This window comes from Lissotriton helveticus, chromosome 3_1 (genome assembly GCF_964261635.1).
Source record: "Lissotriton helveticus chromosome 3_1, aLisHel1.1, whole genome shotgun sequence".
In the NCBI taxonomy this organism is placed as follows: domain Eukaryota; kingdom Metazoa; phylum Chordata; class Amphibia; order Caudata; family Salamandridae; genus Lissotriton; species Lissotriton helveticus.
Genome location: NC_136061.1, coordinates 1,042,433,187 through 1,042,445,766, shown reverse-complemented (window position 1 = coordinate 1,042,445,766; position 12,580 = coordinate 1,042,433,187). Strand labels below are relative to the sequence as shown.

Below are 12,580 nucleotides of genomic sequence, written 5' to 3'. Positions count from 1 at the left end.
TGAAAAAACTTTGCAAAAATGTGTCCGATTAATTACTCTTTTCCATCTACTGTTTGATTTGAAAACATCAATTGTCTTGTCAAGTGTCCTAATTCTATTGATTATTAAAATAAATATTTTTTTCTTAACTTCAAAAGCCTGATCAACAATCTTCTCTACACTTTTCTTTTTCTTATAAAAAGCAGCTCTCTGTTTTCATTTCCTAATGTTTTTTAACAAATTTAAAACCACCCTATTGCGAAACATTAGTTTACGAATGTCTCTAAACTGATTCAGCCTTCTATTCCGATACATATTATTCTCTCGTGCTCCAGTACTAACATTTTTTGAGGGCCTCTCCTTCCTTTTCAAACTTACTCTCTCCTTGCTCTCCTCTACATGCTGTCCAACATTTTTTTTTCTTCTACATATGTTGCGTAAGAAAGACTTAGTTATCTTACCAGGAGCTTCTTTCCTGTTTTTTGAAGTCTTTGTTGTGGAGGACTGATGTAATTCCGATGCTGTTTTTGTTTCTAATCGTATTTCATTTTTCCTTCTTCTTTGCCTTGAGGGCATCTTTCCTTACTCTTAAAATCCTGATTTCAATCTGTGTTAAAAAAAATAGCACATTATAGTCCACTATTATCAAACAACAAAGCAATGACAAAAAGCAAACTGTCTATTCAGGGTTACAGATCAAGTGAGGATTCTCCAAGGATGCAGAAGAGGTGAGACCTGTATTGAAGAGTGTAGTGAAAGAGAGGTATGTCCACAGGTACAAAGAAAGTGAGACCTGTGTCTAAGAGTGCAGTAGGAGATAAGCTTCATGAAGTCTAGTCCACTGCACTCTTACACACAGGCTTCACCACCTATGTTCTCCAGGAAAGGCCTCTCTCCCACTACAGTCTTGAACTCCGGCCTCACCTCATCTGTCCCTCTGGACAAACCTCACCTCATCTACACAATCTACTTCCTAATCTAAGGTAACACAGGTGACATTATTGTGAAAAGATGAAATATATGTATTTAATCATGCAGACACTATTTATTCCTTCTCAAAAAACTAAAAGTCATTTTTTTTCACCAAAATCGTTTTTTAAATAACATTTTAGACACACAGTGCAGGTCCTATGTACAAGCATTCAGTGTCCATGACTACAGTGGAGAGGACTAACCTCCTCTCACCCTTGGACAAGCCTTACCTCATCTCTGTCCTCTGAACAGGCCTCAATGTATTGAGTATAATTGATAGTAAATAGGTGCATATGAGGTGACGCATGTCCAAGGGTGTAAATAAGCTGAGGCCTGTGTAAGCATGCCAATTAGTTGAAGTCTATTCAGGGTTGCAGATGAGGTAAGGATTGTCTAGGGGTGCACAAGAGGTATGGCCTCTATTGAAGAGTGTAGTAGAAGAGAGGTCTTCCACGGGTGCAAAGAACTTGAGACCTGTGTCTAAGAGTCCAGTGGGGGATAGGCTTCATAAAGCCTAGTCCACTGCACTCTTAGACACAGGTCTCACCATTTACGCTCTCCAAGAAAAGCCTCTCTCCCACTACAGTCTTGAACACAAGCCTCACCTCCTCTGTCCCTCTGGACATGCCTCACCTCATCTGTACAATCTACTTCCTAATCTGAGGTAACACAGGTGACATAATTGTGAAAAGGTCAAATTTTTTTATGTAATCATGCACACACTATTTATTCTTTCTCAAAAATGTAAAAGACATTAATTTACCCCAAAAATGTTTCAGTAGTGCAATGAAAAGCTTATACATATAACTTTTCTCTGTTTTTCAATTTTTATTCTAAAAAAAGATTATGAGGCCTAAGCAGGAGTGCAGATGTGATGAAGCCTGTCCAGGGGAGCACAAAAGGTGAGGTTTGTGTCCAAGAGTGCAGTGGACAGGACTAAACTGGAGTAGTGTGCAAAAAAAAGATGAGCCTCATTTATAAAGCCCTGCGTCAGTTTTCCACTGCTGATGCGTCACTTTTTGTGACGCATCGGCGGCATAAAACATGTGCCTTGTTGCGCCTTATTTAAAAAGTGACGCATGTAGGTAGATGCCTCACTTTTTAAACCTCTGCGCCACATTATACCTCTGTCAGGTGTAATGTACAGAGAGGGGTCATTTCTCTGCAGAAAGCCTTGTAATAGTGACACAGTGAAATCTATGAGATTTCACTGCGTCACTTTTAGGACACTTTTACGTCCAAATCTTGCGCCTACCTTACTGCAGATATAAGACTGAGGCAAACACTTTAACATGCAGCTTTCCCCATGTGAAAGAATGCATTACTGGAGTACAATCATTCCATTTCAGTACTGAAAACTCACTTTTTTACAAAATACATTTCCTCTCTCTTGCAAACAATCCTACCAAGCATTACCAAAAAAATAACACAAACCAACAGCAAAGAAGCTCAGTGTGCTTCCTAATCTGAGGTAACACAGGTGAAATCATTGTGAAAAGTTCAAATTTTTTTATGTAATCATGCACACACTATTTATTCTTTCTCAAAAATGTAGAATTCATTGATTTGTCCCAAAATCGATTTTTCAATAACATTTTAGAAACACAGTGCAGGTCCTACTATTTATTCTTTCTCAAAAATGTAAAACTCATTAATTTGCACCAAAAATATTTTAGTAGTGTAATGAAAAGCTTATACATATAACCTTTTCTCTGTTTTTCAAATGTTATTCTAAAAAAAGATTATAACGCCTAAGCAGGAGTGCTCATGTGATGAAGCCTGTCTAGGGGAGCACAAAAGGTGAGGCTTCGGTCCAAGAGGGCAGTGGACAGGACTAAACTGGAGTAGTGTGCAAAAAAATAAATGAGCCTCATTTATAAAGCCCTGCGTCAGTTTAGCACTACTGATGCGTCACTTTTTGTGACGCATCGGCGGCATAAAACATGTGCCTTCTTGCGCCATATTTAAAAAGTGACGCATGTAGGTAGATGCGTCACTTTTTAAACCTCTGCGCCACATTATACCTCTGTCAGGTGTAATGTACACAGAGGGGCCATTTCTCCACAAAAAGCCTCGTAATAGTGACACAGTGAAATCTATGAGATTTCACTGCGTCACTGTTTGCGCCATATTTAAAAAGTGACGCATGTAGGTAGATGCGTCACTTTTTAAACCTCTGCGCCACATTATACCTCTGTCAGGTGTAATGTACACAGAGGGGTCATTTCTCCGCAAAAAGCCTCGTAATAGTGACACAGTGAAATCTATGAGATTTCACTGCGTCACTTTTAGGACACTTTTACGTCCAAATCTTGCGACTGCCTTACAGCAGATATAAGACTGAGGCAAACACTTTCACATGAAGCTTTCCCATTGTAAAAGGATGCATTGCTGGAGTACAATCATTCCATTTCAGTACTGAAAAGTCACTATTTTACAAAATACATTTCCTATCTCTTGCAAACATTCCTACCAAGCATTACCCAAAAAATGAAACAAACCAACAGCAAAGAAACTCAGTCTGCTTCCCAATCTGAGGTAAAACAGGTAACATGTTCGTAAAAGATTCAAATATTTTTATATAATTATGCACACACTATTTATTCCTTCTTAAAAATGTTAAAGCCATGGATTTGCACTAAAATCGTTTTTTATTTAATATTATATGAACAGAGCACAGATCCTATTTACAAGCATTCATTTTCACTTCTAAAACCCATTGTTTTGCACTAAAATCGTTTTTCAATTACCATTTTAGAAACACTGCACAGAAACACAAACAGCAAAGAAAATCAATGTGCTTCTTAATCTTAACTCTCTATCTAAATGAATCATAACTCACCTTTACAAATGCTTTAGGAGATTCAGAACAGTGTCAGATACACACACCAATATTTCTTTAGCAGAGCAAAAGGTATGTTCTCCAGGCACTGCAACCATTAATGGCACAGAAAACCTCTAATTCTACACACATATTCCTCATGGTAACCAATCAAAACTCTTCCCTCTCTATTTTCAAATCAACACCCTTCCCTCCCTCAGCCCTTTCTACCTGTTACCATAGCAACTCCCTCCTCACTGAGCTCCCAGGGTTAAAAGTTTATTCTACAATGTTGCAAATCAAATCAGCAAGCATGTTTGACCTCTCAATACACCAGCTTATCCACTGCAATCTTTCTTTAAATGACTTTTTCTTTACCACTCAAAGTACTTCTTTCACATAACAGAACCATGCACCCTAACTTTCAGTTTTTAACTATCTGAATCCACCAATCATTGCTTGTGATTCAAGAGCACTGAAACTCCACAGTTTTTTTGTTGCAAACTCCTACTGCTCCAACTGCCATTTCATTCCTACACTTCATCTGACTGCACCAGAACCTCCTCTCACCATGTACTCTGTCTGGATTATTGGACATAGCTACATTCACTGGGCTCAAAGGTATGCAACTACCAGAAATGTTCACAACCTTGATTTACCAAATGTGCACATAAAATGGATTGGCCAAAGAGGATTGAGATGCCATCAATTGATACCATTGGTGAAAACCTTTTACCATCTGCCACACCCTGACCTCATAATTTTGCACTGTGGTGGAAATGACCTATGCACTTTGACTGGGGTAGGTCTGGAGATGGTTTTAAAGGACACCTTTGGGCAATTGATAACACTTTTTCCACAAACTGCCATGGTATATTCCAATATATGCCAAAGACAGAAATGGAAGTGGTCCAACCAATTTTGTCCACAATTTGAGAAAGCACGGAAACATCTGAATAAATCTGTTTCTGCTTACATGAGAGACTATGGAATGGGTTCAATATACAACAACAACTTGCGTTACAACATGCAAGATATCTACAGAAGAGATGGTGTGCACTTCTCAGATGAGGGGAATAGAATATTCCTCCTGAATTTAAGACTGTGCATTGGTACCTACTTGTAGGTACCTAAATCAGCCACAGAACCCAAAAGCTCTTTTCAGGGCTACCCTACCTCTGATCACTCCAAATGATTATCTTTTTCTAACTTTTTTCACTATTTTTCATCAAAGTACGCTCCCTGGTACGCTCCCCGGTACGCGTACCGGGCGCTCCCCCGGCGAAAAATTTAAAATGTGGGTTTTTTTTTCCGCCTATATGGGCCTCCTAAGACCCCCTCAGAAAACCTAGAGGGTCAGGGAGTGCCTACGATGCCCCCTTATACCCATTCCCAACGTTGTTTGTCCTCCATTTTCTGTCTCAAATCTACCGAAACACAAAATGGAGGACTCCCGTTACGCTTACCGGTACGCGTACCGGGGAGCGCACCGGGAAGCGCTCCCAGAAATTTTTAAAAGTTAATTTACATAAAAACCACTGGAGACACTTTCACCAAATAGAGAATAGGCCATACTACATACCAGTCCCTACCATTTTCCCAAATTTGGTGGAATTCCATTGAGCCATTTGGCCTGTAGCCCTCTCTAAATATCCTGAGGTGAATTACTTGACAAAATACATCTGAAGTGTTAGAATTTACAACCAATTAAAATGTTACTTTCATTTTCTACTATTATTTCATGACATTTGATTGGTTATGTACATGAATATATATAAAGAAAGAGAGGGAAACACAGCCATTTTGACTACTACTTCCTGAAGTACATTTCAAAAGGATTTTCACTGAGAACTTAAACTTCTTTTTCAAAGGTAAGATGTTATTTTGAAAACTGAAGTATGTTGTGCACTTTAAGTTAATTTGGAAAACATTTTCTGATAGTTATATACTATCCCTCTGTAATAGTTATAGATTGAGATAGGCTTCTCTGTTATAGTTATGGATGGAGTTAGGCTTGTCTTGTATAATTATGAATTTACTTAGGCTTTATGATATACACTATTTTATATTTCTACTTCCAGCCTGATACCATACACTGCCCAAAGATAACTTCACTGTTAAAAAATCAAAGCTACCTGTCTGAACTTAAACCCAAAAGTGCCCTATCTCTACTGATATATTTATTTTTTATGCAAATTACAGCAAGATAATGGAAGGAGAGCAGAATATTTCCTTCAAGATTGTTCTGGAGAACAACGGTGAAAAATTTATTGTAGATAATGAAGACTTAGATTTCACGGATGAATCACAGGACTATGAATTAGTTCAATGTGCAGAAGCAGTAGATTCGCTGATTGAAAATGAGGACATTTCCGACAATGTGTTGTTAGAAGTTCTGTTAAATTTCGAAAAAGAATCAGAAAAATAAATTTATATTTAATATTCAAAAATTGTTCGAGACATTATTCATTTTTATATGTAATTCATAAACTAGTACCAAATTAATTATAATGTAAATTCAGACTTATAGTATACTGTGCAACTTTTTTATGTTACATAGTAATTTTGCTCATAGTTACTTCCTTTCTCCCACTATATTATCTCCAATGTGTATCTGACATCTCTTTTTCATCTCCTGCCTCCATGTTCTTTCTGCTTTCCTGACAGACTATGCTATGGATTCCATATACCACAATAACTTCTGTAACAAAATGCAAATTATTTACAGAGGAGACGGTGTACATTGTGGGTGTGGGGGGTATGTGTGTAGGATGTGTGTGCATGTGTGGAATGTGTGGGTGTGTCTGTGAGGTGTGTGTGTGTGTGGGTGGGGGTGTGTGTGGGATGTGTGGGGTGTGTCTGTGAGGTGTGTGTGTGTGGGGGGGGTGAGGTGTGTGTGTGAGTGTGGGTGTGTGGGGTGTCTGGGTGTGGGTGTGAATGTGTAAGATCTCGGTATGGGGGTGTGGGGTGTTTGGGTGTGGGTGGAGGTGTGGGTGTGTGAGGTAACTTCTGTAACAACATGCAAGATATCTACAGAGGAAACGGTGTACATTAAATTTAAGACTCAGCATTGGTACCTACATGTTGGTACTTAAAACACCCAAACAACACAACAACTCTATGCAGAGCTACCCTACCTCTAATCACTATAAATTATTATTTTACTGTTTCACTGGGTTTGCCTCTTGGTACGCTCCCCGGTAAGCTGCCCGGTGCGCGTACCGGGCACTCCCCCCGCGAAAATCGGAAAAAAAAATGTTTTGCCCGCGGGACCCTTTTATGGCCCACACATCAAACCTAGGGGGTCGGGTCAGTGGGGGTGTACCCTGCCCCCTTTTGGTCATTTCCCCCTTTGTTTTTTGCCACCTCTTGTGTCTCGATCCTACCGAGACACAAGATGGCGGCCACTGCGGACTGTTTCGAATGTTTACAGACACCCGAGAGCCAATCAGCTTTCCGTGCGCAAGTCGCGTAGCGCGCCCGGTGCGCTCCCCGGTACGCGTACCGGGGCGCGCTTATAGATATATACATTTTTTTAAACTCAAATTCCTCAAAATCCTCTGGAGCACATATCTTGAGACATAGCAAAGGCACATCGGGCTACCAGTCCCTACAATTTTGCCAAGTTTGGTGAAAATCCATTCAGCCGTTCGAGCTGAAAGTGAGTTTGACCGCCCTATGGAAATTAACATGGGGAAAACACGTTTTGGGACCCCCCTTTTATCTCAGCCCCCGCTTGACAAATCCCCCCCAAACTTTCAGGGAAAGAGCGGAGAGCCGCGAGGCAAAGTTGAGGAAAAATTCAGGCAGATTCCTCAACTGATGCCAAAGTTATTCCCAATAGAATGTTGCGATTTCCCTATGGAAAACAATCCTAACTATAACTACCTACTGGCGACCGCCAGTAGGTAATATATATATATATATTCACTGAAAAAACCATAGGTTATAGACCATATATAGTTAGGAATTAGCATTTACAAAACCTTATTTTACTCAAACAAAACCATTGAAATTCCATATATAGTTAGTTGCACTAACTATATATCACGCACCCGCAATCCACTGCTGATGATGTCACATATTACATCATTCATGACATGGTCAGTGACATCACTGATGACATCACTGATGACATCTCAAATGACATCACTGATGACATCACTGATGACAACATCCAGTGACTGTATGTTTCTGTAAAGTTAAAATATGTCTTACATATTGAAGAATGAGTGGATGTATAAGTGTCTGGATGAAGGATTTAGTAGGTGCATGACTGACTGTATAAGTGAGTGATTAAATGTGTCTCACTGAGTGCATGGGTTAGTGACTAAACTGTTTTAAATTGTGCATCATTGTGTCTGTTGTTTTGTAATCTGATGCATGTGTTGATCATTAGCTATATGACTAACTATATGGGTTATTGATTAGTTGGCCAAGTATTTGTATGGGAGACTGAGTGTGTGTGTGGGTGTCTGGGAGGTGTATGACTCTGTGCATAGATGTGTGAGCAGTTGATTCACTAGATGTATGGGTTCAAAAGTGCATGTGGAAACAGCTGTATGGGCGGTTGACTGTGTGCATGAGTGTATTGGTGAGTGAATGGATATCTCAGTGCTCCATGTCAAAGTAAGTACATATGTAAAACACAGTACATGTGATAGTTGACATATATAAATAACTGTGCATAAGAGCCAGTGAATGTGTGAGTGGCTGTATGGATTATTGTGAACTTGTATCAGGGATTGTATAACAGAGTAAATATGTGTTATTATATGTTTCAATAAGTAAGGTGTGTATAACTATATAGTTGAGGAAATGGAGGTGTGATTGATTCTTTGCAAGACTGACTAGGTGTGTGAGTAACTCCATGGATGAGTGACAGTCTGTGAGTGTCTGTTTACACTGAGTGTATCTAAGGTTATATTAGAGTCTGAAGAGGTTCATCGTATCATCACATGAATGATGTCATCAGTGATGTGATCAGTAATGTCAAATGAGATGTCATCAGTGATGTCATCAGTGATGTCATTTGAGATGTCATCAGTGATGTCACTGACCATGTCATGAATGATGTAATATGTGACATCATCAGCAGTGGATTGCGGGTGCGCGATATATAGTTAGTGCAGCTAACTATATATGGAATTTCAATGGTTTTGTGTGAGTAAAATAAGGTTTTGTAAATGCTAATTCCTAACTATATATGGTCTATAACCTATGGTTTTTTCAGTGAATTTTCAAGGTTTTGTAAATGCTAATTCCTAACTATATATGGTCTATAACCTATGGTTTTTTCAGTGAATTTCATAGGTTTTTTAATAGCAAATCTTTATAAAAATAATACATTTTAAATCGAATTTTATATTTTATAATTCTGTCATTTTTTTTTAATTCTTTTTGGTGCGCTCCCGGGGCGCGGACAGGTGAACGCACGGGTAAGCGCAATCTTGCGGCGTGCCCCGGGGCGCGTACTGATGAGCGTCCCGATAGCGCTATTGCCGCGAACGAAAACAACATCGTGACGTATCGCGTAGCCGCCACGCCTTGCATCATAAGACACGTATCGCGTAGCCGCGAGATGCGTCTTATGACGCACCGCGTAAGCGCACCCGGAAGCGCATGCGATCGCGCAACGTGAGTGCCCCGATGCGCTTACGATACACGCCCCGGGACGCGCCCCGGGGCGCGTAGCGTAAGCGCGTCAAACCATGTGACTTTAAAATAACACTTTTCATTGGTTCAGAACTTTTTTTTTTTCAAATTGTGTGAAACCCACCCATTTCTCTCACTATTGCTCTGTACTTGGAGAGAGCAAGAGCTGTTCTGTGTACTGTGTTTATCTCCTACTTTTCTGATCTCCAGCAATGGCTGCAAGAGAGTCATCCAGCAGTGATTCAGAGGGATTTTTAGATGAGGACCCTCCTCAGCAGAAGAAAAAAACCCATTCCATCTGGAAATTTTATGACATCCCTGAAGGACAAAAAAAAGTCAACGCTCCCAAAGTAACCTGCAAAATATGTGGGAGTAGTTTATCCAGAGGCAATCCTCTGAAAAAATATAGTTTTGGAAATGCTAATTTAATCAGGCATGTGAAAAGAAGACACCCTAACAACTTTGCCAGGGAGAGTGTCAGAGAGCTGGCACGGAATTTACCCACAGATGGCGGCAGCACCTCCACTGGTGGAGCAACACCTTCGGGACCACCCCGTGGAAGAATGGTCCCTAACATTCAGCCGGTGTTTGCAGGCATCAAATTTCTGTGCACGGAGTGTGACGAACTGCTCTGCTATGGGGAGCAGAGTGTTGAACTCATTGCCCTAAAGAAACAGCAACACCGCTGCTCTGCCAGTCCCTAAATTTTCAATTTTTTTTGCTCCTGTTGAGCAGTTTTGGAATCCTTGTTTTTGTTTTTCCCTTGACAAAAATCCAAAAAAAATATAAAATTGTTTTAAAAAGTCTAAAAAAAATATAAAACAACAAAAACAAAAAATATATATATATAAAACAACAAAATCAAAAAAAAGTTCTTTTCAGAACTACCTCCAATTTATAAAAAGAAGCTTTTTTTTAAAAAAGTCTGTCATTTTTTATCTCCTGGTACGCTCCCCCGTAAGATCCCCGGTGCGCGTACCGGGCGCTCCCCCCGCGAAAATCGAATTGAATTTTTTTTTTTTTTTTACCCGCGGGAGCCTTTTATGGCCCCCACATCAAAACTAGGGGGTCAGGGGGGTGTACCTTGCCCCCTTTTGCTCATTTCCCCCCTTTGATTTTTGCCACCTCTTGTGTCTCAATCCTACCGAGACACAAGATGGCGGCCGCTGCGGACTGTTTCGAATGTTTACAGACACCCGAGAACCAATCAGCTTGCCGTGCGCAAGTCGCGTGGCGCGCCCGAAGCGCTCCCCGGTACGCGTACCGGGCGCGGCTCTAGATATATATCTTTTTTTAAACCTAATTTACTCAAAATTCACAGGACCACATATCTTGAGACCTAGCAAAGGCACATCGGGCAAACAATATCTACAATTTTGCCAAGTTTCGTGGAAATCCATTCAGCCGTTCGAGCTAAAAGTGAGGCCAACCGCCCTATGGAAAATTGCATGGCAAAAACACGTTTTGGGACCCCCCTTTTTTCTCGGCCCCCCCTTGACGACCCCCCCAAATTTTCAGGGGCTGCTCAGAAACAAAATGTTCCATTTTCCTGAAAATTTCAGCCAATTCCGTCCACAAACGCCAAAGTTATTAGACATAGAATTTTCAAAAATCCCATAGAGAAAAAATCCTAACTATATATACCTACTGGCGACCGCCAGTAGGTAATATACATATATATATATATATATATATATATATATATATATATATATATATATATATATATATATATATATATATATATATATATATATATATATGCAAAAAAGAAGGAGAAAACTCTGGGTAGTTCCCAAGTTTAGTGGAAGGCAGCTCCTGTATAAAGCACCCTCAACACCAGCGACACTCTAAATTTGCTCACCTCAAATGTCTGCTTTTCTATGAAAGTTTTTAAACATAGGATTAGCACAGTGCTATCCACGCCGAGATAGAAATATTTATAAACTCCGATGACTTTTATTGTTTTGGAAATATTAAATAATGCCGTCACACTTCGATGACCATTTTCCCGTGTAGCTTCCCGTGTTCATGTGTAGATCCATCCCTCTTTCACTTCTAAAAATGTCAAACATTTTGGAGACAGTTATCAACTCATGAGAAGAATTCCACTTCGTGTAATTAACTATGCGTGGGCCAAAATTAATGAGAAATGTAATAAATTAATTTGTGTTTCTTGCCTTCCTGACAGTATTCTCTTATGGATCTGCTTTCCAAAATGGTGGTTGGCCAACCTCACTTTGTTCGGTGTATTAAACCCAATGATAATCGTGAAGCCATGAAATTCTCCAAAGAACGAGTGCTGGTTCAGCTACGGTACACTGGAATTCTGGAGACTGTTCGAATCCGGCGCCAAGGATATTCTCACCGCATCCTTTTTGATGAGTTCATAAAAAGGTAAGAACTCTGCCAGACAGCTTGAACCAAGTCTGATTAATGGTTATTTTGTCACTGTCTTTTAGGTCCCTGAGGAAATGTATTTGTTTTTATTTAAATGTTATTTTATTTAAATAGTTTACATAAGAAAATAACCACAAGGGAGTGGATCACACTCCCTTGTGTGATCACTGGATCACAACGGAATGGGCACTTTACAGATAACATGGTAGGATCGTTAAAAAACTGGGTGCTTAAAGTAGAGAAGTCAAGCTGGAAGTCCAAAACAACTTCATTAAAATTGAAAATGGTAATGCATTCAAACCCTTCTCTTGAATTCGGAAAGTCCACTGGTTTAGTTTGGATTTAATAATACAAATGAAGTGCCTCAATACAGAGACGTTTTAAGGCGTGGGCAAAGTGGGCTCCGGCCCAGGGCCCCAACCTTTGTGGGGTCCGAGAAATCTTGCCCTATTCTCCACACAGCCCTGCCCTGATGATCTTGAATTGTTCATAAACGTAGATTGCTTTAAATACTATTTTCCTTGAATGTATTTCTAATATGAGTGATGTGTGGGAGTTTATTACAGATATTTTGCACAGAAACGTGGTTTGCTTTTCAACACCATGCAACATTCATTAAAATGTTCCTTTTAGATCAAAGCAGGACCTCGATCGCAGAGATTATTTGCAATAATAGTAGTGAGCTGCTGCTATATTACAACAATAAAAACACTCCTCATTATCATTGAATATTGTATAGAAACACATTTAGAA

At 39.7% G+C, this 12,580-nt stretch overlaps 1 protein-coding gene across 1 annotated transcript in view; it reads left to right on the top strand.

The window, feature by feature from the left end:
• MYO3B (myosin IIIB) overlaps nucleotides 1–12,580 on the top strand; it is a 2,563,893-nt gene that overhangs the window by 1,878,045 nt on the left and 673,268 nt on the right. The window contains exon 25 of the mRNA XM_078681588.1: nucleotides 11,619–11,824. Coding sequence (XP_078537714.1) covers nucleotides 11,619–11,824 — 206 coding nt within the window. The remainder of the gene's footprint in view (nucleotides 1–11,618; nucleotides 11,825–12,580) is intronic.